This window comes from Pleurodeles waltl, chromosome 5 (assembly GCF_031143425.1).
Source record: "Pleurodeles waltl isolate 20211129_DDA chromosome 5, aPleWal1.hap1.20221129, whole genome shotgun sequence".
Taxonomy (NCBI): Eukaryota; Metazoa; Chordata; class Amphibia; order Caudata; family Salamandridae; genus Pleurodeles; species Pleurodeles waltl.
The window spans coordinates 1,211,514,400-1,211,542,389 of record NC_090444.1 but is presented as its reverse complement, the minus strand read 5'-3'; the positions used below and the strand labels follow the sequence as shown (position 1 = coordinate 1,211,542,389).

At 43.2% G+C, this 27,990-nt stretch overlaps 1 protein-coding gene across 1 annotated transcript in view; it reads left to right on the top strand.

The window, feature by feature from the left end:
• Positions 1-27,990, top strand: part of ASCC3 (activating signal cointegrator 1 complex subunit 3) — a 1,806,704-nt gene that overhangs the window by 1,275,927 nt on the left and 502,787 nt on the right. Inside the window, exons 15-16 of the mRNA XM_069235471.1 lie at positions 6,634-6,825; positions 19,323-19,547. Of these exons, the coding sequence (XP_069091572.1) occupies positions 6,634-6,825; positions 19,323-19,547 (417 nt within the window). The remainder of the gene's footprint in view (positions 1-6,633; positions 6,826-19,322; positions 19,548-27,990) is intronic.

Sequence of the window (27,990 nt, the reverse complement as noted above, 5' to 3'; positions counted from 1 at the left end):
ATGATCTGAGTCCAGCCATGTATGTATTTCAATTGACACAAGTCCTCCTTTATTAAAGTAAAAAATCTAAAAAAAGGTAGTGTGAATTTGTCTTTGGCAACAGGCCTGCTTTGGATATTAGCAGACACCTACCACATCATGCAAACCAGATGGGGATAGGAGGAAAATTGGTTAGTTAGACAGAAAAGGAGCAGCGGATGAGGTTTCCTCTCATTGAAAATAAACCTTCTAAAATGACAAATTGTAGACAATTGACAGTGCTGCATAATCATAATATTAACTCAGAGTAATGAAAAATCAATAAAAGGAATGGCAAACACGATTAATTGCTGCCTAAAATATTGTCCTGAAATAATACCACCCAATTGTATATGAACATGTTAAACACAAGGCCTACAGCCCTTCTCTCTTGACATCCTATTCTTCGATATTCCTGGAAGTAAATCAGTTTCTGATGTAGCCTTCTCTGCAGTTTCTTTGATTCTTTTTTTATTTTAGTGAGGGACTTGCAGTTATTTTTCTGGTTGTGGCAAATTAACTTTCCTTTCAGAGCTCTTCATGCCATAAGTATACTCAATGTTATCTTAAATTCTCTAGGAGGGGATCTGCCAGAATTCTTTCTAAGTAAGTGCTTCTATCTATTATTAGAGTCTATTATCCAAATATGTTTATTCTGATTTTTCAGAGATATTTTCTCCACTGTTATTTTCATTAGGTCCTATTGCTCAACTGTCCTTTACAACCTTCCACTGCCATTTTTATTGTAGTAAAGTTCACATTTGCCCTTTGCTCTTGGTCATTTCCTTGTTAGTCTTCATCAAGATATCACATCTTCTGTGCATTCTCCAGACCATTCATTTCAACAGTACACCAAGGACCTTCCTTTTTTGTGATTTTCTCAGGCTCACCAGATGGTATTTGACATATGCGCTTCACTTTCTCACCACAAAATGAATTGTTTTCTCTTCTCTTATTTGTAGTTCCTTGTCTCGTCTCGTAGAGCAGTCTGCCAACCTGTCCCATCCCCACAGCTTCCATGTGGTAGAGATGATTCCAGTCGCCGCTCGTGGGTGTTGAAGGGGGTGGGGCGGGGTGGCACGTGTGGGTGAGGGGGCACTTATAGTAATAAAAATTAAAAAAAATAAACTTACCCGGGCTTCCGCACCGCTCCTCTGTTGGCTGGAGGCAGGCACAGGCTCCCAGCCTGCCCTTCGGCCAATCCTGACGCTGCTCAGTGCAGGCTCTCTCAGCCCAGCAACAGTGTTGTTGGGTTGGAGAGAGCCCTGTGCGCATGAGTGTTTGGTCGACCCGAGATGGCTGGCCAAACACACACGTGCTCTGAGGGGTAGTGCTGAGCACTCCCCCAGCACTCCCCTCAGAGCACATCACCCCATGGCCCCGCCCCTTTACAAGGAAACAATAACAAACACTGTTTGTTATCATTTCCTTGTAAAGGTTTTGCAGCTTTCGCTGCTGGCGGGGGGGGGGGGGGGGTGCGACGGTCCTCCCGCCTCATGGAGGAGCCGCCTATGGATGATTCTCAATCCCTCCCAGGGTTTTACCTTCCTTTGCACTCCGACACACCCTGGAGAACAATCTACCACCTAAAATATGGCGGCACTGCCCACTTTTAGTCAGGATTTTCTAATAAGGTTGTTCAAAGCAACACCTATATCTTCATCCCCACCAAGCAAAATGCCCAAAAACATCTTAGTATGGCAAAATCTTCAGGATCTCACAGTTCTGCCTTCCTCAGTCCAATCTTCTGTTGGGACTGGGCTTTTTCATGAAACTACTGTACACTGAGAGTCCTTTTTTGGTACATCTGCAAAGTGACATTTTAGTATTCAGTTAGACATTTTGACACTGGTTGGGATTATGGTGTCCAAACCCTCAAAAGATGCCTGCGTGGCGTAGCAGTGATGTCTGTCCTTTGCATCTTTTTCATGTTTTTCTTTCTCTCCTTCTCACATCTCATGGGCTGGTTCCCCATGTTCTTTAGAACCCATGGAAAGGGAGCTTTATTATGAGATTTAATCGGCGTTATAGAATCAGATCTACTCATTCTGTATGGAATCAAATGTTTGATATAGAAACAAACAAGTTATTGTTTAGCCGTGGGCTGTGGAGGACTGCAACAGATGATGCATCCTGTTTCCAACATGATGGAAAGGCCCATTTCAACTGAATCTTCAGATCGTCATTAGGACAAGATATATTTGTTGGTCCTGTTGCCTTCCCCATTAACACCACCCTTACGTTTTTACTTTACAGATGTATGGTTGTAAAACATTTAAATGTGAGCTCTTCACGATTCTGGACATGAACAGTTTTGTCTTGCTAAGGATGTTGCCCTTATGCTTTGCGAACTCGTCACAATGAGATATTGTAATGTGGTCCCAATTGTATCACCATAAATTTCCCATGCTGTTAACACTTATTGAGAGAAGTGGATGTTTCGATCATACATCTTGTAGTCTGGTATTTAAGAAGCTTAAACTTTCTTCCCAAACTGAGTTTATAGTTCTTCTCCCAGTCAATAGTTAGAGAATGCCCCAATCGAGTAGTTATTCTTAAATACCCCCAATAAACGGTTATATTGAGAGAAATTACTTTTCTGCGATGGGGTGAACAAATAACTCTTTCCATTAAGGCATTCCCGAAGGCCCTGGCAGCATAGTTATTCCAACATTGGCTAGATTGATGATCTGACAGATCACATAAATAACTGATCATACTATACTGTGAAAAATGTGTGACCTTCACTGAAAAACACCTGTACAGTATTTAGTCCACGTTGGTTCCCACCTTTTCGTTTTTAATTGATCAGTATTTTAAAATCACCATTTCAAGGTTTTACTGGTTTGCGTCATTTGCAGGGACTTACTGTAAGATATTTTGAGGAAACTATTCTTTTTGTATAGGACAGTTTGGTATAGGATGCATTTGAGTCGAGGTGTGACATTGTTGATTTAGTTCCTGTAAGAATACACCGGAGAGGCCGAAGATATTCAATTCAATTACAAATGCAGAAATCTTTGGTGTATTTTTTGTTACTTTAGTATATTGTCCTTGGGCTGTAATTTGTAAGAATTACCTTACAGCGTAGTTCGTACAGCGTAGTTATGTTTACTTAGTTCATTAACTTCATTAACTAGATACAGTCCCAAATGTTGATCTGCATGTGGGTTTGGACACCATTTGTCATGGTATTATCATTGTGTGGTGCCGGGAGAATATGCTTGGGGGTTGTATACTGTTTTGGTTTGACTTCGATAGTTCTGGACCTGTAGTTTACCCTTTTATATATTTATCATAGTTGTGGATGTATGGAGGACTACAAATCAATACAAAAATGGTGGTGCTGTTTTTTCTGTTGAACCAACTATCGATTTATATATAAATTTGTTCAGCACAGTAACCTCTGATCCTACTGTAATCAAAAGCTAATCCTATTTAAATATTTAGATGATTTTGTCAGGACTGACTGTTCTATTAAACTAATACTTGCCGCCTGCTTGTCCAGCCCTCTGTTTACAAAAGGAGACAGATCTTGTGCTACATTTCATTTCTGGGTAACAAAATTATCTTGAATTATATGCTCCTCTGTTTGGTTCTGAGGGACAGTGCTTTGTACCTTAAAAAACTAAACTGTAAATATACCGCTTTTGACTACAGGGAATGCCTGAAAAAGTCTCCTTGCAGAACCAGTAGAGACAAATTAAAGAAGCATTTGCATTGCAATGGGTCTCACGTTTATTCAAGTTAAAGATATTAGCATTGTAAACTCTTAACCGGACTTTTCTTGCCCCATAAACTGAAAAGTAAAACAGTTACACATAAGCGAGCCGACGGCCGCCATGAGCACAGAGCAAACACACAAAAGGAAACAGAAGTTCACTTGCAGTGAAACATATAGGCAAAAGTGCAGTTATCCATGTAGCCGGCAGAAGTGCAATTATCCATGTAACAGAGTTGATGTCATGCAAAGCGCTCGACTACTGCCCAGCAAGATTGCACTGCCTGCGAAATAAAGAGAAAAAATAGTGCAGAAACCATACAGAAAACATGGAGCTGCGTATGTTTTCAGTAGGTGGCCCATGCGCTCGAGGTGGGCTAAACACCAGAAAAGGCATGATTTATTAATGCCTTTCACTAATTAAATCAAGCTAATTTTAAAAGGCAAGACCTCAAACCAACCAAACTGACGGGCTTGACAAGGGCGTGGTTAAAAGCCCACAGAGAGATTACACCAGGGACGGAGCACTTTGCGATCTATCCTAAAAATGACAATAGGTCAGCAAGCTACTTTTTGTTGGGTAAGTACTGTTGTGGATCCAACGCCTTCCTGTCTGTTGGTTCCCTTTGTACCATTATGTGAAGGATCTCTGATCAGTGTCCTAGTGAGTCTCAACTCCTCCCATCTTTCGAAAGCTGAACTTAAAATGGCCTGTAGAAGAGAGCCTAAATTGGCTGACATTGAGTATGGAGTATGTAGGGATCAGGTCCTCCACCGAGTACATGGTAGAATAATGGGAAAATAGGAAGGCATTTCTATACTTATCAGCATTGCTTGATGCCCAGCTACGCTCAGCCCTATTAAAATTTTAGTTGATGTTAAACTTTTGTTATTTAAAGGCTGAAAATTTTGCAGTCTTTTTAGATGTAGAGAATAGCTGCCCATGTGGTTTGCGGTATCATAATTTCAATGTTAATCTCGTGATCGATTGTCGTCATTTTAATAGGATTTGTTGTTTGATTTTTAAGCCTTTGTTTATAAGATATGATATCAATCAACGTAATGAGGCACTTGCACTTTTATTGAATATGGAATTTTTAGATGTCGTATGCGCTTTGGCAAAATTAAAAAAAAATAGTTTGGACTAGTGGTGTAAGAGGATTGGTTAAGAATGTTATATTTGTAAGGCCAGGTTGCTTGGGGAAACTATTTTATGCATTAAACATTGTGTACTTGAATTATGGGAGGCGGTGATGTGGGAGGGTAAATTATTTGATTTTATTTGTATGTATGTTTTAAAGACTGTGTCTAAACATTAAACAATAAACCTTGGACCTTGACCTGGCTGTTGTATTCTTTGCCCCTGCTTCGATCTTGCCAGTGTCTACTATGCTCCAGTTCTGTCACCTCCAGCTCTCCTCTAGTCCTGGCAGCTCCAGTTTTGCTCCAGTCCTGATCCCAACCAAATCCAGAACATGCTCAATGCAAGAACTGCCCCAGCCTTGATTTAGTTTACAATGAAACGCCGTGCGCCTTTTGCTGTTTGATCAGTCAACCTACTATCTATGTCTGATCCACTTAATTAATTGAGTTTGCATATATGAAAGCGTCCTGTATTTTCCTTTTCGTGATAATGTAATGGACACCTTTTCCCTGACTGTTTATTTTTCCTGCTTACTAAGCCTATGCTGTGACATTTAGGAAAAGGTTTGTCACAAAAAATAATTCTGGGCTTAAGTGACCAGTTTTTTCTCCATCTGTAAGTTTGACTTGCACGTGCAAAGAGTCTGAAACTCCGCATGATAAAACTGCCACCCACCCCCTAATTTTGTATTCCCAACTGGTCCATGCTACAATGTACCTCCTCTATCCCACAGCACACCGTTGCACCATAAGTAAGATCGTTCTCTCTCTCTCTCTCTCTCTGTCAAAAACAGTTTAAAATATTTTGAAAGTCCTTTTATTTTATTCAGCACGCGCTTCCTCCATTCCCCCACGAAATGGCGGTACCACACTAACTGTGCTTGAATGGGGTACTTTTTGGTCAGCACATTCTGAGACTGTCAAGGGGCATACACTTGCTCCATGGGGCTCTCTGCCCCAGGTACGCAGCTTTTAAATCGCTGCAAGGATTCACGTTGACAAGTAACTCGTGTTTGTGGCCCCTATCGGCTTAGGGGCCTTTTATACTGGCTGCTCTCCCTGACGCATTTACAAGAGTGATTACACACCCCCGCCTGATAGTCAGGCATGACCCGCCTCTGACTCCGGCGAATGAAAAGATCAGTTCCCCGATGGTAACCACCTGTGGTAAATCTCAGCATGTTCTGTAGGTGCGCATCGACTCGAAGGCAGATGGGGATCTTGAGATCTTTCCCCTCTCATGAAATCTACACTTCACTTAAGCAGTGCAAGAGCTGCCACAGCAATGATTTGGTTAAAAATTAAGTTCTTTGGGCAGAACAGTCAGTGTACAGTGAATCAGAGCCACGCCTTTACTTACATGCATTAAACTCTTACAAGTGACTGGACCCTGCAATGTATCCCGTGATCAGTACAAGTGGACACTGATCGAACCTTACACACGTGTGCCCATGAAGGGGGTGCGAATAATGTAGAAAGCAGAACGAGCGCAGCTATGCTGCTTCTGTAGGGTCATTCAGGGAAGTATGGCATACTGTCTGTACAGGATTCACATATAGGTACAGGTATTTGTTGCTTCTGTGCCATTGCAGTGTCCACTCTGTTACAGAACATTTCAGTTATAAGTTTTAGACTGTGCACAACATTGTTTTCTTGCTTCTATGTTGTCTCATTGTTTATAGTGTATTTATTGTAAAACATCTTTGTGTTTCTATTTTATTTCCCTTAATGTGTGGTGTTATCTTTCACAGGTGCAGAAATCTCGCAATAAGCAACTACGGGAACTCTTTCCAGATGGCTTCAGTATTCACCATGCAGGAATGCTGCGACAAGATCGAAATTTGGTGGAGAGCCTTTTTTCTCATGGACATGTCAAAGTCCTGGTCTGCACAGCTACCCTCGCCTGGGGTGTCAATCTTCCTGCTCATGCTGTTATTATAAAGGTAAAAGCTTTCTCGGTCTCGCCTACCAGACAGCGGAAGCTATCTGTAGGCAAAAAGACATATTGTGAGCTTACAGTGGGCTTGGAGCTTGCCATTGCTTACCATTCGGCTGCATTTATTGTCTTTTCATTTGCTTGATTTTTATTTTTCTGTGTTGTCTTTCCATCCTATTCTTGAGTTTCTCCTCCCCCTGCAGCATCGACACATTACTTAGGTCCTTTCACTGCTCACTTTTGATGCAACGCATTTTTCTTTTTGCTTAAGCACTCCACAAGAGTGCATGTGTTTTCCCTCGTATTCTGCTCTTCCCCACTTCGCTGTGCTCTTTATTGCGCCCTATCACCCGTATGCTTTTCTTTTTCCCCAGTGTTGTGCTTGCCCTCGTGTGCTTCTCCCACCACATTGCTTTTTTGCCCCTGTGCTTCCCCCAAACAGCTTCATGTTCCATTCTCTAGCCAGTGCGCTTTTCTCACCTCTGCCCTCCATGTTCCTCTCTCTCTCTCGTCTCTGTTGCTTCCCCAGGACCTTCATATTACTTCTTCCACCTACACCCTCCATGTTACTTCAGCATTCCTTGTTACTTTGCTTCCCTATTTCCTCCTTCCCCACCCATACCTTCCATGTTGCTCCCCTCTACCCATGCTTCAAAATAAGAAAAAATCACTTTTGTGTTACTTTTTTCAAATGCTTTCTTACCAGTCCAACTTGGATCGGTAAAGAGAAATAAAAGCGCTAGCGTCATTTTGTAGGGGTGCATGTGTGTTGAGTATGCCATAAAATGGCATGGGTAGATGCATCATATCGCCTTTTTTGTTGTTGTTTACTCTTTGGCCATCCTTCACAGCATTAAGTACGTTATACAAAATCAATGCAAAAAATTGAGAAAGGCAATGCACTATTTACCTCTGTCATGTTTTTTTTTTTTGTGTTGAACCACATAATCGCCCTAGTGTAAACTATAATTCAGAGTTTTGTCATGGAATTTCCAGAATCATAATGCTTCTCTGCTGATTCGCTCACATAACTCATTGTCATTGGGAAAGATCCGTTATTCTTCCCTTTGGTCACCTCGGAACAAGGATACCAGATTTGTTTACATATTTAGTTAGCTTGGTGTCTTGAATCTCAAAACATATTCACAGTTACAGATTTTTTGCATTGTTCGCTTGGAAACAATTCTGAACCCTACGATTGTAGCTAAACATAGTGAAAATATGTTTTTTTTAAAATTCTGACAACCATATAAAACCCGGCCCTGGGCAGGGGAGCTCTTTGCTCCAGCCAGAAAACCATGCAGAATGTATTGAATAGATCATATTTTTACATGCTGATATTTTTGTTAGGCCTTCTTCATGATGCACAAAAGTGGTAGCAAGATAACGGTATTTACGTTTGCTTTTCCACACACACTCCCTAATATAATAATATGGGCCTTCTCAGAGTATTTAGGAACTATGTTTATTATTGTAGAAAGGGCGGGGCCACGGGGCTGACGAGCACACTCCCCCTCAGTGTGCATGTATGTTTGGACAGCCGTCTTGGGCTGGCCAAACATACATGCGCACTAAGCTCTGTCCAACTCTCCCAGTCTGCCTGGGAATGCCCTGGCTGGGTGCTCCGACCAATCGGAACGTTGCTGTCATGCTGCCAGCAGCATGACAACAGCGCCCAGATTGGCCGCAGGGCAGGCTGGGAGCCTGTGCCTGCGGCGAAGGAAAGAGGAGCTGCGCCGTGGTGGCGGCAGATTCAGGTAATTTTTTTATTTATTTTTTATTTGTTTTATTATTAATTCCCACCCACGCCACCTGCCCTGCCCCCGCTGCTCCTGCTACAGACTGTAACCATATGTACCTAAACTGTATTTCCTAAGGTCAAAAGTGCTAATATCCACCAAAGGCTAGAAAATAATTCACAGCAGAGGTGGTGTGATAAGAGCACATGACTAAATTATACGAGGAAACAAACTTAACATTTCTGATTCTCTGGCCTTGTTACACCTACTAGTACCTTGAAAATAACAGTAGAACGGTCCAGAAGCTGCACAAAAGGTGCAATGCTGCAGTCGGAATTTGATGTCTCTGGTGCATATGCTTAGCACCTTTCTAAATGCCTGTGGAATGCACAGTGCTGCTACCATCTTGTTTAGGGGCTAAGTGTTCCCATTTACAGAAGTAGCTATCTCAGCTCGCCCCAAACTGCTGCTCAATTTTCAAAATATAGGTTATTGTGATTAATAGTAATTCACAATAACCTATATTTTTTTTGTAATGCATTGTTATCATTTTAGTGAATCATCTGCTATAAAGATGTCATTAGTATCTATTAAGTAAACAGAGTGATTTTGTAATAAGTAAATATGCTGACTTTTGCAGCCAGGCTAAGTTTTCTTTACCAGTCAGTCAGTGTATTTATAAAGTACAGTCCTAATCAAAATAGTTTATTGGCGCTATACCAGCTGAGTTATTGAGAAGGTGAATTACTGAGTGAAAACATGTTATAAGACCTTTTTAAAGCAAGTAATGCAAGATTACTAGCAGAGGGCTACAGATAGGCTTTTGCTGCGGCTTTGGAGAAAACTTAATCTCTGTGGGTGCGTATTTTTGGAATCTGCCAAGGAGATAGATAATCTGATCTCCAATTCCAAAATGGATTATGCCAGTAATTTCTTAGGCCATGAAGTCAAGAGATTGAGAATAATTGCGGACCTTAGTCATGGCCTTAAACATTAACTCGAAAATACACTGAAAATGCACTTTTTGCCCCTGTTACTTAATCTGATTATTTTAATCCACAAAGAAGACAAACAGTGTAGTTTTGTCATTGACATAATATTGAATAATAACATTGATTTACGGATGTTATCTGATGGTCTAAAGTTGAGAAGATCTTATTCAAAGGTTAAGGTTTTCAGGTTGCTCAGAGTGACTATTATGTTTGGCGCAGATTTCCAACCCAATTGTAAGGGGACAAAAGGATTTCCACAGGTGGCCCGTAACGGTATTTTTCAATGACTTCTTATTTGAAAAAGTGTGTACAGAGAAACGTAAAGGAATATCTTTATGGGCCGTCCAGTTCAAGGGATTTAGGCTGTCGACCTCAATTATTTCCCAATTTGAAAAAAACTATGTTGAGTAAAGCATTGCAGAGGTAAGTCTTAAGTCAAATGTTTCACGGAAAACTTTAAATTTCTGGGTGGGACCAGAATGGAACTCAAGCCATGTAGTTAAATCCCCTAAAACCACCAAGTTCTTTTTTGGAGGCATAATGTACTATGTTTCTCCTAAAATAGATAAATTGAGGAATGAGGAAAAGGAGCAGAACTGTAAACTAGGAAAGTACCAGATTATCCAAATGTGGACAGACTGAAGGGTAGTAATTTTCTGCAGCGCAGAAAATTAAGAGTAAGGTGCTACCTTGTTTGTATTCATGATCTACCTATAATATTTTATAGCCAGAGGTGATTAGCATATTGATTATATGTTTACAGTGTGGACAAAGCAATAACTCTGCTAAGAACTGTAAGTCTAGGTAAATTTGTTTAAACAGATAATAGCTTTTGACATGATATGCGGAAGTAGAACGAATGTTACACAACCTGACTTTCAGAGTCAGAATATGGGGTTAGTCAGGAATGCAAAAGTGCTCAAGGGGAGAAGAAGAGCTGGCTTATTCTCTAACTTGATTGTGAAAACACATTTCCTTAAGTACAGTTGTATTAGATTGGTTTAAAACGAAATGATCACGCCACATGGAGCAGGGTTCTGTGCTTCTATATTGTAGAACAGTGGTATTTGAATCATGCCTGAGTACAAAATGGCAGCATGGGCACGTGCTTAGGCACAGACAATCTTGCCTTTGGCAACCCCACTGCACAGTAGCTCACCAACCCATTTTTTTTAAATTTCCTGTCGGCCTGGTATATGAGGACTAGTGCAGAAACCAAGGAATGAAAGTAACCTCACCCGTAATGGCCATGATAGTCAAAATCAAAAAAGACTGCTGTGCTTCAGAAGAGTAAAGTACATTTTGATTGAGGCCAAAGTTAAGGGATTTATTCAAATGAATGTCAGACGCACCAGCACAATGGTGCATTGGTCTACAAACACCATTTGATTGTATTCTACCATCCACATTATAGGAAGCACTCTAAAAAATGAGAATGCCCTCAAATCTCTTAGAAGCTGTGTCAGCATTATAGGTGTGAAGTGATGAGAGAATCTACCTATATCTTAGCTACTAAAAGGAGTTTGGACAGTTATGCTTTTTCCCCACTTTGTTCACTCCATATATTTGTGACATTTAGAGAGAATTACTGGTAGAAAGTGGTTTACTAGTTGGGGTGGCTTGCGGTCCACCACAAGGAATAAATGCTACATCTTGCTAGGTCCAGTTAAATGTTTCCGTAATTTAAACCTCAGCTTTGTAGCTGTAGAACAGAGCAAACAGGTTTAACTCGGAGAATGTGTAAATATTTAGAAATAACAAAACAGTTAAAAAAGTCAAAAACAACACAATAAAAATCGCAGAAGAATAACTTAATGGTCAAAATGGCACCAAAGTGACAAAAATCTATTCAGAAAAACAAGAGAGATACATTTTTGAAGATTTCGATAAAAATAGTGGCAACAAGTGGAAGGAATCAATAGTTTCAAAACACTAGCACCTGGGCATGATCTGAGGCCAACTGTGATGGAGCCCGTGTCAATACTCAATCTGGTTCAACCTGGTCAGAAGTTTACCTTGAGAAATAGTGTGGGTGTGGTTTGGATACTACTGACTCGCTGGGCAGAGCAGTTTCCTTAATGGTGTCCATACGGCACCCCACTTGGCTGAGAACATCCGGCTTTTCGGGTGATGTCCAGGCCAACTTCATGGACATGTCCTTCGATGGGACTTTTCTCTTCAGAAAAAAAGGCAGACTCTGTGCTGGAGTGCTTCACAGACTTGCTGGCTACGACCAAGTTCTTGGGCCTCTCAGTGACACCTCACCCCCCCCCCCCCCCCCCCCCACCCCCCCACACCAATCTGTCTTTTGCCCCTTTCGTGGCTGCGGAAGAGGCGTGTTATCACTCGAACCCTATGCCAGCCACCGTCCTACGCAAGCAGCCCGAGCTGTGTGAGGACGTGGGCGCAGTGCATTCCGACCCCATGGGTGTGGTAGCCAGAAGTCCTCTGCCACCAACCCCCCGGCAGCTGCAGTCTCTAAGCCCTCCTAGTTTGTTTCTGAAAGACCATGACTGCCCAGTTAGAGGGAGAATTTAACATCTCTTCTTCCACTGGCAGTCCATAACATCAGACAAATTGGTTTTGCAGATCATTCAGAGGGGCTACACCCTCCTTTTCCAATCTTTCCTTCCTCCTATACCACCAACTCAAGAACGGCCATCGGAGGATCATCTGTCTCTGCTCGGAGAGGAAGTTTAAACTCTCTTGGCCAGGAAAGCTATTGAAAGGGTTCCGATATCACAAGTAGGAAGTGATTGTTATTCCAGCTACTTTCTGATTCCCAAAGAGAACAAGGGTCTTCACCCTATTCTAGACCTCTGAACCTTAAATCTCTTCCCTTAAAAAGGGGAAATTCAGGATGCTCACTTTGGCTCAGGTTTTGTCTACCCCACACCAAGGAGACTGGCTGGTAGCGTTGGACTTGCAGGATGCATATTTTCACATCCCTATCCTGCCTGCCCACATTTGAACTTTAAGTTCACTGTGCTCCCCTTTTGCCTTACCAGCGCCCCATGTGTGTTCATGAAGGGGATGGTGGTGGTCGCAGCTCATCTATGGAGGTTAGTGGTTTCAGTCTTCCCCTACCTTAACTACTGGCTGTTGAAGGTGGGATCGCACCAGGCTCTCGTTTCCCACCTCCAAGCTACAGCGGACCTCCTGCATTTGCTTGGGTTCACTATAAACGTGCCTAAGTTACACTTGACTTCCTCTCAGATGCTCCTTTTCATTGGAGTTGTTCTGGACACAGTGCAGTTTCAGGCTTATCTTCCCGAGCAGCGGGTCCAGGATGTTCAGGTTATGATACTGATGTTTCAGCCTCTATCCTGGATTTCGGTGAGAATTACTCAGAGGCTGCTGGGCCTCATAGTCTCCTGCATCCTGCTGGTAAATCATGCTTAGTGGCGTATGGGGTCTCTGCAATGGGACCTGAATTTCTAGTGGGCACAGCATCAGGGGAATCTCTCCAACATGGTCTGTATCTCGGAGGGAACTGCAAGAGAACTGCAGTGGTGGCTTGTGAACTGTGATTGGGTCAAAGGTAGACTCCTCTTCCTTCCCCAACCAGACCTGACAGTAGTGACAGATACATCACTTCTGGGATGGGGCAGCCACCTGAGAGAGGTGAACATCAGACGACTCTCGTCCCCGGCAGAATCCAGACTCGATATTAACCTGCTGGAGCTTCAGGCAATCTAGCATTGAAAGCATTTATTCTCTCTGTCAAGGGGAGGTTAGTGCAAGTGTTCACAGATAACACCACCGCCATGTGGTACTGCACCCAGCAGGGCGGGGTGGGATCATGGACCCTTTGTTAAGAGGCCCTGCATCTCTCGACATGGGTGGAGCAGCAGGGCATAACCCTGGTGGTTCAACACCTGGCAGGTTCTCTGAATGCCAGGGTAGCCAAACTCACCGTCAACGCCTAGCAGATCACAAGTGGCGCCTCCATTCAGAGGTGGCACAAAGACTCTTTCAGCAGTGGGGAGAGCCTTGATCCGATCTGTTAACCATCGAAGAGAACACGCAATGTCAGCAGTATTGTACGTTTGAATTTCCTTGGTGGCTGTTGCTCGGAGATGCTTTTCGTCTCGAGTGGAGTTCAGGCCTCCTGTACGCCTTTCTGCGAATATCACTTCTGTCCAGAGTTCTCAAGAAGATCAAGAGTGACTGGCCCCAAGTCATTCTTGTGGCTCCAGACTGGGCACGGAGAGAGTCTGGTATCCTGAGCTTCTGAGAATGAGCATTGATCCTTCAATCAGGCTGCCCCTTCAGGAGGATCTTCTGCTGCAGAAACGGGGAGGTCTTCTACCCAAACCTGTCAACTCTCTGCCTCTTGCAAGGAGACTGAGCAATGACAGTTAATACTTTTTGACCTTCCTTGCTAAGTCTGTAAAGTTATCTTGGCAGCCAGTCGGCCCTCCGCGGTAGAAGCCTGCCGTTGGCAACAATTTGTAAAATACTGTACAGAAAAGTCTGTTGACCCTGTTTCTGAAAATCTTCTCTTCATCCTTATCCTTGTCCAGCAGGGTTCTGCTCTGGGCACTCTTAAGAGTTATCTCTTTGCTCTGTCCACATTCCTGAAGCTGCCAGACCAAAGATCTTTATTTAAGTCCCCTATTGTAAATAGGCTTCTCAAAGGGCTTGTACATATGTTTCCCCCCTAGCCCTTCATCATACCTCAGTGGGACCTGAACCTGGTTTTAACTTACCTCATGTGTGCTCATTTCGGGCCACTACCAAATTGTCCCTTTTTGTTGTTTACCATCAAGACAGCCTTCTTGGTGGCTATAACATCTGTTCAGAGGGCTGCAGGCTTTATCATCCATGCCTCCCTATCGTACTGTGTTCCTGGATAAGGTGGTACTTCGCACCCGGGCCTCTTTCCTCCTGAAAGCGGTGGCCCCATTCCACTTGGGACAATCTGTTACCCTGCTCACCTATTATGCTCCTCCACATCCCTCTAAAGAGTAGGAGCGAATCTTTCTGGACCGAAAAAAGAGCATTGGCGCTCTAACTTGACTGTACAAGAGTTTGGGTGGATAACCAACTCTTAGTGGGCTATGTAGGAGCTAAAAAAGGTTGGGCAGTACAGAAACTAACCAGTTTGTGTTGGGTCGTTCTCTGTATCAAGATCTGCTATGCCCTGGCTAAAACGTAGCTCCTGAGTGCTTACGCACCTATTCCACCAGAGGAAAAGCTGTGACCATGGTTTTAGCTCATGGAGTTCTAGTAATGGACATCTGCCAGGCAGGAATGTGGCGTCTCTGCACACGTTTGCCAAACATTACTGCCTGGACAGTCAGGCATTTTGCCCATTCGGTCCTGCAGGACTCCTTAGTCCAAGTAAATTCGTCTGCAGACCACTGCCAGGATGGTAGGGATTGAATATCTATTCAGAGGTAAGGAATCTGCTGCTAGAAGTCTCTATCAAATGAACAAGTTACTTAACTTCGGTAATGCATTATTAGGTAAAGACAATATCTAGATGCAGGTTCCTTACAGACCCACTCATGCCTCCCTACTATGTGGACAGATCTCTAAGGCTAGGGTTATACCCCTTTGAGGTTCCTGGTTTTGACACACATTCATCAGTTCACTTCACACCTCTGCACTCCTGGCATGGAAAGTCTTGAAACTTAATGGACATCCACACGCCTGAGTGGTGCCTATATAGGTGACCGCAACATCACTTGTGATGATGACGTGTGGAACCGAACAAAGCCACCCGACGGCACGCAGGGGTACTTTTCACACACAAGTTTCCAGATCCAGTCTGCCACCTGGGAAATTGAAAGGTAAGGAATCTGCAGCTAGATATTGTCTCTACCAGATAATGTGTTACAGAAGGTAAGCAACTTGTTCATTAGGAATTGGTTAATTTCAACAGGTTTTATGGTGTCGGAGCATATGCACTAGAGAATTGTTAGAAATGTCCTAGTGCAGAGAATCAATAACCAGGAGAATCAGTGCAGAAAAAAATGAGGTGATCACGCAAAAACAGAGAGACTTCCTCACAATTACAATCTTGTGGTGATAGCATCCTGGTCCTGTGTGTAAAACACATCCCAGTATTACATTTTGCGTATGTTGGTGCCATAATTTCTAAGTCTCTGATTGTAAGGGGCTATTGCGTCCACTAGTGTTGTGTTGGCCAAGCTAGCCCCTACATCATTACCATCCATTCAGATACAGATACTGCTGCAGATCGAAATGTTGCGTGGGAGCAGGGTCAGGAAAAAAATGTAGGTCTTTTCCAAATAGGTAATTTTGAGGAATAGAAAGGGGCAGATACATTTGTACATTGGAATGGTAAGTGTTTCCTTTTTTATATCACTGCTTAAAGACTTTAACATATTTGCTGCAGGAAGGTTTATGAGAAGCATTCTGAAGAAATAGGTTTAGCACTTGGCCCAAGGTTATGTTTCCACTTGCTGCTTAGTGAATATTACCATTCAGTATTTCTACAAAGAATGCTAAATGATAGCAACATAATTAGAGTAATGGTTAACGTGACAGCTAAAAAAAATGTTTGCATCCAAATAATAACAATGGCCTTTTAAAAATATAACGTAAAAGTCTTACTTCATAATTATTAATCAAAGTTTCTCAACTTCTAATGTTCTAGAGGTAAGGTTATTTACATTTCATGGCTGAATAAATCCATCCTGTTTTATGAACGCTCAAAGGGAGGAGCGTGTACTATTCAGCAATCTTGACTAGTGGACCACTCCATGTTGAGCCGCTGTTTGGCAAATGCCGGTTTGGGATCTGTGATTGTGGCCTGGGTTTCTTCTTTCCCAGAGTTCAAATATTTGGATGTCGGAATGTCCCCTCCATGGTATACTGGTGTGGTCCCGTGACTTGACTGCTCAACTGCATGAATATCTGGTATCTTCACTTTCAGTTTTGTCTCTAGCATCACTATAATCTAAGCATGGGCTTAGAGTCATAGGGCTGGTCTGTGACCAATCACTCACCAAGCCTACCCTTGTTATGGACAGAGGAATCCTGTCCATACCCTTGTTATAGCACATTAAGTGCTTGTGGCAGCATATCATGTTTTAGAAGGATCAATACTGCCCCTACACCCTTGTGTGTGTGTGTGTGTGGGTCACTGGCTAGTGAGGCCCACTTGAATTTTTGTTGCAGTTGAGCATGTCCAAAACCTTGTGGTGCTGTCCTGTTTGGAAATTATGTGTGTGTGCTTATGTTGCACGTCTGACAAGTGTGTAGCGATAGAATGTGCGAGTGAGAACCAGAGCAGGAAGAGCAGTGGGATCCATTTGTTTGTCAGTGCACAATAACAAGGTTGAATACTTTTCTCCCAGGACATGGTGGTCTCAACTGATCAGGATGGTGCATGCCTGCTGGGGCATATGACAGTTGCAGACCTGATCGGAGGAATGATGATCATGGCCGAAGCAGCCCCTGACTGGGGCAAAGAAAGATGAATCCCTGTTCGGTCCTAAAATGATCTCAACAGTTGCAGCCCCAAACGGGCAAAAGTTACAGCAGCTTGTAGCAGTTCCCGTCAAAGTCTGATGGTGAGGTACCAGGAGGACTCTCTGTCACATGGATCCAGAGAGAGCTGATTTGCCTGAGAGCGAGCTGGAAGTGAATCGTGCTGTGGTCTTTGACATCTGCAACAGGGATTTGCCGTGCATCCTGGCCTGGGCCTGACACACCATCTAGCCTGATGTAGAGGGCCAACTCATACTGCACATCCCTGTCTGAGCAAAGGTTTTTTTTGCAGGTTGTATTCAGCCCATGGGAGCAACCTGCTGCAAACGGCCAACCCCCACTGCACACATCCTTGTAAATGTGCAAATGGAATGAGAGGGCAAGGACCCACAAAGTAGGACTCAGATTTCAGGACAAAGTGGAAGCCCAAGAGTCCCAGAAAGGGAGGGGACAGACGGTGGAAGTGTCTCACAGAGGGTTAGGAAGGACACAGTGAATAGCAAACTCTGGGAAAAACACCAACAGCTGATCAAACTTAGTTCAGTAGTAGTTGCGTCAAAGCGTTGTAGCTGCAGCCTTGTACTATATGGCATATTACAAAGGTAAAAACAAATAAGGACTTGGGATTGGAGTGAAATTAGGAGTAAAGGGGGAAATGCAGGGGGAGATGTCACCCAGCAAGGATGTTGGGCTAGTCTGAGTAGCTAAAGGTGGTCTCACAATATCAGGTTGCAAACAATAAATGCTGAATGATATTCAGAAGAGTCACCTAACAAAGAATTGCAGAGCTCCCTAGGTCTGAACCAGAGGTTTTCACAGTCGACAAGTTCAGTGTAAAAGGGTTAATCTCCTTTTATAGTGAAGCACCTTTGAGATGGCCCCCAAGCATTTTTTTGTTACCTGCCGTACTTCAAGATGGCTGCCACACTTCTAATGTGGTGCGAGAGGTGCCCATGCAAACAGCGCTGCGGCCATAGTGGATGGATGCCTCTGTCAGGGTACCCCCTGGTGTTGTAGACTCCAGGTAGACAGAATCCTTCAGGATCCAGCGATGGAGAGCATCGGAGATCACGCACCGCTTGGCTCAGTAGGATTGGTCGGAATTCTGTATGAGCGGGAGGGGTCGGGACAGTCATGCCACCAAGCGCACCACTTCCCAGACGTCCCAGATTTCCCCGGACAGTCACGGTTTTTAGAGGACTGTCCCGGTGTCCCGATGCTTCTCTTAATTTTAAATAAATGTCCCGGTTTTTGGGACAAAGGTCAGATCATGTAGGGAAGCATAAGTTAAAGGTATGCTCTCCTTTAGCAGACGCCTACAAAGTATGAGATACTTAACGTATTTTATCTGTTACTTTGACAACACAATCCCCTGTCTGGTCCCAGCAGACAGGCGAGTGGGGAGCAGAGAGAGGTGGGTGGGGCGGGTTGAGGGTGCAGTTTGGGAGGTCAAGCCATAGCTAATTTTATATATGTAGTCTTGTAAATATGTGTGTGTGTGTATGTATGTATACACACATACACACACATTCACAAAGCTGCTCAAAAAAGCGGGACAGGCTATATATAAAAGTGAGAGTAAAATGTAGTCCTTCTTTTATGTCTGACCTGTCCCGGTTTTTGCTCCTCCAAATCTGGTCACCCTAGCACCACTGCACAAGTCCCGCCGGAGCCCAGGTCCGTAGGGAGTATCTTGACATTTGGCTGGAAGCCACGTTTAAACTAGCATAAACCTGCCATAGAATGAGGGGATTGCTGAATGAAGATCTCGACTCTAGGGGAGTAACCCTAAAGTAACCCTAGTCCACAGGCTTACCCCCGGAATTTCCGCATTAATGTGCGAAGCTGCAGACGGATCTTCAGTAGTTCCAATGCCTATGGGGAGACCTGTGTACTTTAACTCAGGACGTGATAAAAGCTTGTATAGAATTATTATTATCCTCGTTATTTTAGCATGATGACTTTCAGCAAAAGTGGCTATACTGTACCGTGCATGTATTTTAATGTGTTCACCTCTGCTTAGTTAGTTTGTAGTGGGCTCCTTTCTGTTAAGTTAGCATTTTTGTTTAGTTTTGAGATATGTTTGTTGTGCTTCGTTATTCTGAATGTGCAAATTGTTAATTATTTCGAATACATTTCCTTGTAGTTGAATTTGTTTTGCAGTATTCAGGTAAAACTATATTGCAGAAAGATCTTTGGAAAATTGAACGTTTTTATGAAATGCAAACTCTGTCCAGTGTTTATGTCCCACTCTTTAAGGCTGCAGTCTTGTGCTACCATATTAATCTGTAATGTTCTTTCCCCAACAGGGAACCCAAATATATGATGCAAAAAGAGGATCCTTTGTTGATCTTGGCATTTTAGACGTCATGCAGATATTTGGTCGAGCCGGACGGCCGCAGTTTGACAAGTTTGGTCAAGGCACGATTATTACAACTCATGATAAACTCAGCCATTATCTGACGCTCCTCACGCAACAGAACCCCATCGAAAGCCAGTTTCTGGATAGTTTTGCGGACAACATGAACGCTGAGGTAATCAATAAACACGACAATCACGTATCCAGTAGTCCTTCAGAAAGAGAAATATAATGTTTTCTTTAGTATACATTTAGTAATGTTTGCTTTTAATATTTAGGAGCTGATGCAGCTCATTCCAGTGTTTAAATGCAATAAAAGTTGCAGCTTGTTATAGACTGGTCCCAGTATTAAAAAAAAAAAAAAAGAGTTTAACAACATAATGTTCCCAGAACGCTCTCTGTTTAGCGGCAAACATTAGCGGGAGCTTGAAAGCAAGATTGATGATTCTTTACTTTCAAAATAAAATGTTCACAAAAAAATGTACCTAGAAAAAAAAAAGTTTTGCTAAACTACTATGAACTGTTAAGTACCATGTCTTTGAAGCATCATTTAGTAAAATGCGTGGATACATTCCAAAAATATTCTTAATAAAAAATCAGTGTAACCAATTCCAACAAGATTATGGGAAACATGAAAATTGGTGACATTGGTAGTCGGCCTTTTGGTTTTAATGCGTATCATGTTTTGTTTTGTTTATTGTCAAACTTTGTTGTGGGAAAAGCCAGGCCCTCACCATTATTACATTCTCAAAAATATGTTTTAGTCTCAAAAAGCGCAAATCGCCACAGTAGTCTCTGAACTTGGTGTGCCAATATTCTCCTGAAAGAGTAGGATGCGGTCACTCCGGTTGAAGCCTGTTGACAGAGATGTAATGTTAGTACAAAGTAAAGGTCTTGGTTAACTCCAGATTTAATTAGGGGCCCAGTTCCTAAAGAAAGTCACAAGAATGTACCCCTGGTATATGTCCTTGCATTAGTGCATGTTTCGAAGAATTTACAGAAGTAGGCCAATAAATTGTATTCCTAGAAAATATTTGTGATCAGCATTTTGATGCATGCACATATGCATGTGTAGATTTTCTAATGCGAAAATCTGCTAAACGTTTACAATAAGGTAGGAACACAGACACATGTTCAGATGTTAATTACATTGCTCCACCAGATTTGGAAGCTGTCTTTCAAATCACGGTTAATATTGGAACAAGAAAGCCAGCTTGGGGACTTTTAGGTTGCTCAGGTGATAGCCATGGGGAAGATATTGTGAGACTAGTCTTGACGTCTTGAGATTGCTCAGCAGTTGTTGCTTTTGAGACAGAACCTGGATTGGTTTACCACCATAGCTTTAGCTGCAACTCTCCTTTCAAAGCTTGGAGATTTACACACCGTTCAAAAAAATTCATTCATTAGCATCAGGGATGGAAATAGACTCTGAAATAGCGTAACAAAGAAGAAAGGAAATGGAAATCCTTCCACAGGAACTGCAGTTGTACGCGGGATGACATTGATTTTTTAAATGTGTGTGTAGATGCATGTGTGATAACACTCTCCATTACATTCTCAGTCAGTAGTAGCACACCTCTACACTGCTCTCTCTCTGTGTCTTAAATCCTGAACATGAGAACATAATCCAGAGTCTGAGTGTGTTAACAGAGCTCCCTGGGCCTTCTTGAGTTTGCTCCGGGATTGACCTAACATCCATTCTATCAAGAGAACCACAGAGTAAAATGTGGTTTGAAGTGCAAAGCTTCTAATTTGCACGGTTTTAAGTTCTCTCATTTTTGTTGCCTTACTTTTGTTTTTGGTTACCCAGAAACTCACATAAGTATTTTAAGGGTGGGTGCCATTCCCCCTAATAAATACATTCTCAGGTTTATAGTCAGATACAGGGCACTTGATTTGGAATGTGGTACTCTGTTTCAGAATTCTTTGAAATTGCCCCCTTTACTGCAAATATGTCCCTCTGTAAAATCCTCGACCCTTCCCAGAAACAACTCCGTAAGGAAAACAAATTATGTAATTTACAGCTAGTAATCCCCGATGGCTCTATAAACAACGAATATGTAGACATTTTACACATTTATGCATTTCATTTTATACAAATAAATTTGCTTCCACTCTTTGTTTTGCTCAGGCGACATGGCTCTAGGTTCACAGACATGCAGTGCCAAATTCTAAAAGGTATTTTCTGCCATAAACATCTCTATAGTACAAAATACCTCCATTTATGCCTGCCAGTAATTCATCAAATGATTCCTGGCAGGAGTGAATACTTCATATTTCTCCACTGGGATTGTGGAGAAATGCTTAGAGTTAAATTCCATAAACGGGGTGAGAAGTTCATGTAAGATTGGGAATCCTCTCAAACTGATATGTTTGTGGCATTCCCAAATTCCTTTCCAACCCTTTGCATCCCTGAAAATTGTCGGAAATTTACTCAAGTGAGGGGCTGGAGTAGTTCCCGTTCCCATGATGGCGGATTGAACTGATGTCCCTCCATACGTTTTTTTTTTTTTTTTTTTTGCAGATGGGGGTTATAGGGAAGGGGTTTTTCCAGTAACGATTGGTCTTTTTTTAAGTGTGCATTTATTCAGCAGGCTCCATTCCCTATGTGTAATTCTGTGCCAGGTAGAAGTCTGCCCAGGGGAATAGGAGTTCAGGGGAGCTGTTAGACGAGATTCCCTAGTGTGACCAGACGTCCCGGATTTCCCCGGACAGTCCCGGTTTTTAGAGGAGTGTCCCGACGCTCCTCTTAATTTTAAACAAATGTCCCAGTTTTTGGGACAAGGGTCAGATTATCTAGGGAAGCACAAGTTTAAGGTACGCTCTCCTTTTACAGACGCAGATAAAGTATGAAGTAATTCAAGTAATTTTTCTGTTACTAACAGGTAACACAGTCCCCTGTCCGCTCCCAGCAGAGAGACGCAGTGGGGATCAGAGATAGGTTGGTGGGGTTGGGGTGCAGGGTGGGAGGTCAAGCCATAGCTAATTTTATATGTTTACTCTTACGGGACATGCCAGATATAAAAGTCTTTCTTTATGTCTGACCTGTCCTGGTTTTTGCTCCTCAAAATCTGGTCACTCTACTCTAGTACGATTGGAAACCTTCAACTGGTTCAGCTTTTCATGCATCCTACAGGGAATGTATGTAAACTGTAGAAAGAAGTATATCTGCGTCTGTATGTAGGAGTACTTTTAATGGCGCAGATTTACTGTTTTCTTTGGGAAGTGGCCCCACAATGCCTACATATACTTCAGGTTATGGGAAAGTGTGATGTCAGCGGGATGGGTGAAAATAGCATGGCCCCGTGTTACACAGCTTTGTTTTTCTTTGCGCTTTACATGAAATCAAATACATAATTTCACATGAAATGAAACTGGAGGAGAGAAAGATTCATGCATACAAACACATCTGCGCAGCAGATGAATTAACGCACAAGCTATTTTACTCACAGTGGCACCTATGCCTAGCAGGTTGTACGCAGACCACTGAGCAGATACACACCCCTTCTCTTATTGTGATTGGAGCCCGCAACCTAGAACTGACATACTCCATAGGCATACTACTTGTCACTCTATCTTTAAATTCCGTTCGCAGTAGGGTTGTTAAAAAAGGTTTAGATTCACACCCCTGAAACTCACTAAGATACGCCCCTGCAGAAGCTCTATAACCTCTCTCTTCTCTTTCTAATGAATCACTTCCTCTTAACATCTCACCACGGCAGTTCTTATATATAAAAACAGTTCTTATATATTGTTATCTTCTATCTTGAGTTTTCCTGTTAGTCTCCTAACATGATCTCACTGTTTTACACAAGGCGGCACAGTCAGTACAGTAAATTCGAGTAGCTCTCTGCAGTACCGAGCAATGCTTACGTTTGCCACTAGATGGCAGCTGAGGATTAAAAAAATAAACATTTGTATTTTATCCTTCTATGCGCTCACACACCATTGATTACAAATTTAACGCGAGAAAACAAATCTCTTAAATACGTCGCCTTTACATTCCCTAATGTTTCTCCATTTCCTGTATGCCGACTAGGTACACCGTCTCACATCGGCTCAAAGAGAAGGGAGTTGTTTGTCAATGTCCTGAATGACAGTATATACTTTTTTTTTATTTATTTTTTTACATGTTTTCTGTTTGGAATTGCTACAGAATGCTTTCGTATGACCTATACATAGTACAAGTGGCCGTACACCGACGAAAAAAGAGTGAATGTTTCCGTGTTTGGTAAAGAACCACACGTGTCTCGATTTGCAAAAGATATGTGAAGGATCATAATTAGGGATCCTGTTTTTATATTTATATTTGTCCATATTTCGGTTGTATTTTGAGAAATAACGGAGTTACAAAATTTTATAATTTCACATTTATTTAACTGATAAACATGCTCTCATAATTTGATCCTTATTGTGTTTCAGCAAATTAAGCGGGCAGCTTTAACAAAACACTTCACCCGTAGTTAACATATATTTGTATTTAAGGAAATCTCATTCTATTTTTTAACTCCGCATGTTGTTTAGCTGCTCAGCTGTTGGCCTGGAATTAATAAAGAACAGCATGGAAAATCGCTCACAATAAGCACCATTTTCTGTATTTTTCAGCTTTTAAGAATAAATACAGACAGGAAACACTGTTTTATGTCTGTATTTATCTGTAAAAATCAGTAAAAACGGAAAACTGGGACCCTTAATCACAATTAACGTTCATATATTCTGCCTACTGATTTTTGCTTATGACTACAGACAGAAAACATTGTGTTTTCCTGTCCATTTGTTTTTAAAAACGTAATCATATAAACAGTAGGTGTTTTTGAGTGATTTTACGTGCCTTTATTCACCAGTGCCAGGCTAATTCCTATGCAGACTCACAGCACAGGTAGTCAAAACCTATTAATACGTCCTTTAATACCTGCAAAGGTTAATTTTTTTTGTTTTTAGTTTAATGCTCATATTTTCAAATTAATGTATTTTTTTATTAAACGTAGCTAACCCATGTCTAGCATGCATTTGTGAATGCACATATAATAATTAAGTGGAAATCGATGTTGCAATTCAGTATTTTACTGAGCACAAACTAAATGTGGATCATGAGCTATACAATGAACAAAAATTAAAAATGAATAAATACAGAGGGAAATGTTAAAATCATAAAATTCAGAAATCCAATGGTACTTAATATAGTATTCCTTCGAAACTACGAAGGAGCCTTGAATATTGGCACTAGGAGTCAAACCCCACTATAAACCCGGGTGGTCCTGGAAATTTCTGTGATACACAATTTGGAACTGAAATCAGTTGTGGTTCGCTGCGCGATAAACGGGAGTGGCAGCACGTGGCAGAGAGCAAAAACATTTAATTTTACCACAAAAAAAACAACAAAAACGTACCTGCTGTGTCACCGTGCCGCCCCTCTTTCCTGGTCACTGCAGGCAGGCACAGGCTCAAAGTCTGCCCTGCGGCCTATCCTAGCCATGCATGAAAGCAGTGTTAGGATTGGCCGGAGCGCCCAGCCAGGGCTCTCGTAGGAAGACTGGGAGCCTGCGTCGTCTCCCGGGTTGGAGAGAGCACTGTGCGCATGTGTGTTTGGACGGCCCGAGATTGCTGGCCAAACACACATGCGCACTGAGGGGAGTGAACACTGCACTCCCCCTCATCCCTGTTATCCCCTATTGCCCTGCCACTTTAACAACGAAACAATAATAAAAACAGTTTATTATTGTTTTGTTGCTAAAATATTGCAGTGGGTGCTGCTTGCAGGGGGGTGTGGTGGGGGGCAACGCTCCTCTGCCACTGTGGAGGAGCCGCCAATGACTGAAATATAGGTCCAAAATGTATCAAATATTTTCTTTCATACTAGAAAATTGTAAGTACATAGTTTCCCCTGAAACCATACTTGTTTAGATCACACGATATGATGCCTTTTGTGGTTGTTTTTGGTTTCAAAGCTGGTGCTGTTTAGGAGTTCTGATTGGTCAACTGCCTGGCAAAAGGTGGTCAAGGTATTTCTGGTTGCTTTGCTTTTCCCATTGTGCCCCCACTCTTCCTGTAGGCTTCTTGCCTTTCCTTTTTTTAGGATCGATCCTGCAAGCGCATGTGCTAATGCATGCAACTCCCTTGCGAGACTCTGTTGTGTACAGTAAAGGACTTGGAAGCCCGCCTGTCGCTTACCATTAGTTGGCTTGCGTGGTTCCCCATTCCAATCCATCCCACCCCTCCCCAATCCACTCCAACCCACCCCACTCCAATCCTCCCAACTCACCACAATCTAGTCTGTCCCACTCCAATTCACTCCAATTCAAAACAAGCTACACCACTCCAAACAAATGTGCCCCACTACAGTCCAAAACAATCTGCCCCACTCCATAATACACCCCACTCCAATCCAGTCCACTCCACACCCATCCAGTCCAGTCCACTCCACTCCCATCCATCTCACACCAATCCAATACACCCCACCCCAATCCGCCCTACTCCAATCTACCCCACCCCACCCCAATCCAAAACAATCTACCCCGCTCCAGTCTGCCCCGCTCCAGTCTGCCCCACTCCATCCCACCCCACTCCATCCCAATTCATCCCACTCCAATCCACCGCTATCCACCCCACTAAAATCCAGACCACCCCACACCAATCCATTCCACCCCAATCCAGCCCAGTTTCTCCCACTCCAATCCATCCTACTCCAATACAATCCACTTTAATCCACCCCAATCCAGTCCACATGAACAAACCCTACTCCAGTCCAATCCACCCCACTCCAAGCCACCGTAATTTACCCCACTCCAATCCACCCCTCTCCAGTTAATTCACCCATACCAATCCACCTCACCCTACACCAGTCCAGTCCACCCCACTCCAATCCAATTTACTCCAATCCAGTCTACTCCAGTCCAACCCAATCCACTCCTCTCTAATCCACTCCAATTCACCCACTCCACTCCACCCATGCCAATCCAGTCCACCCCATTCCAAGCCACCACACTAGACCCTAATCCACCCCACCTGAGCCTAATCCAGACCACCCTAATCCACCCACCCTAACAAATCCACACCACTCAGTCAATCCAACCCACCCTAATCTGATCCAATCCACCCCACCCACTGCACTCCATCCCACCCCAGTCGATCCACCCCAATCCACCCCACCCTCTCCCTACCCTAATCCACCCACCTGACCCTAATCCACGCTACCCTAATCCACCCCACTTTAACCAATCTACATCACTCCACTCCGATCCACCCCACTCCAGTCCGATCCACCCCACTCCAGTTCACGCCACTCCAGTCCACCCCATGTCCCTCCAGTCCATACCACCCCACGCCGATCCAGTGCACCACTCCACCCAGCCCAATCCACCCACCCTGTTTCAACCTACCCCACCCTGTTTCAGTCCAGTGCACCCCACCCCACTCCAGTCCACCCCACCCCAGTCCAATCCAGCCCACGCAACCCTTCCCAGTTCAGATAAAACACACTTCATTCCAATCCATCCAAACCACCCCAGTCCAATCCACCCCACACACCCCATCCCAATCCAATCTACCCCATCCCAATCTACCCCACATCACTATAATCCAATGCATCCACCCACTCCAGTCCACCCTACCTCAATGCAATCCACCCCACTCCAATCTACCCCAGTCCAACACACCTCACTCCAGCCCTCCCCACTCCAGTCCACCCCACTCACTCCAATCCACCCCACTTTACTCCAATCCACCCCATCCTATCCCAGTTAAGTCCACCCCACTTCAATCCATCCAGCCCACCCTACCCAAATCCAGTCTACTCCTCCCCATCCTCCAATCCAGTCTACCACACCCCACAATCTAATCCACGCCACCCCAGTCCAATCCACCCTTCCTCAAGTCCAATCCACCCTGGTCCAATCCACCCTGGTTAAATCCAACACACCCCAATCCAGTCCACACAATCCTCCCCACTGCAATCCAATCCGTTCCTCTGCAGCCCACCACATCCCAATCCAGTCTATCCCACCCCATTTCAATCCACTTAACTCCAATCCACCTCACCCCAATCCACCTCACCCCACCTCAACACAATTGCCATAGCCAGTAGCTCTTGTGTAGGCGAGATCTATTGAACCTATTGACTTTGCCAGTGCTTGTCTCCTCTGCCATCCTTTCGGTGGTGTGGAAGTTACGTCAGCAGGACCGAATTCCTCCTAAATAATGAATGAAAGGAGGAAGGATTAGAGAGGGATATGTATACGTTGTTTAGTTTGAAAATAATCAGTCAGTCAGAGTGCCATTTTTGCCATCTGATGCTGAAAGCAGCTCTTACATTTTTCACATTCCCGATTAATTTAGTAATGTGATGTTGATGGCAGAACCCCCACTCTGGAAATTGTTCAGTCACCACTTGGTGCTACCGTATGTTTTTCCCAGTTCCGAGGTGTAAAAATCTGGAGTGTGACCTTTACTATTGTCCAAATGTTGCCAGGTTTATCAGTTGAAAATTGTATATAGAAAAAACAGTGGTGCGGTAATCTGTGCACGTCTTGGAACCCTGAACTGGTGCAAATGTTGTGGTTTGGCAAATCAAGGTCCAAACCGCCTGGGACTATGCTTTGAAAAGCCTGCAGTACATGATG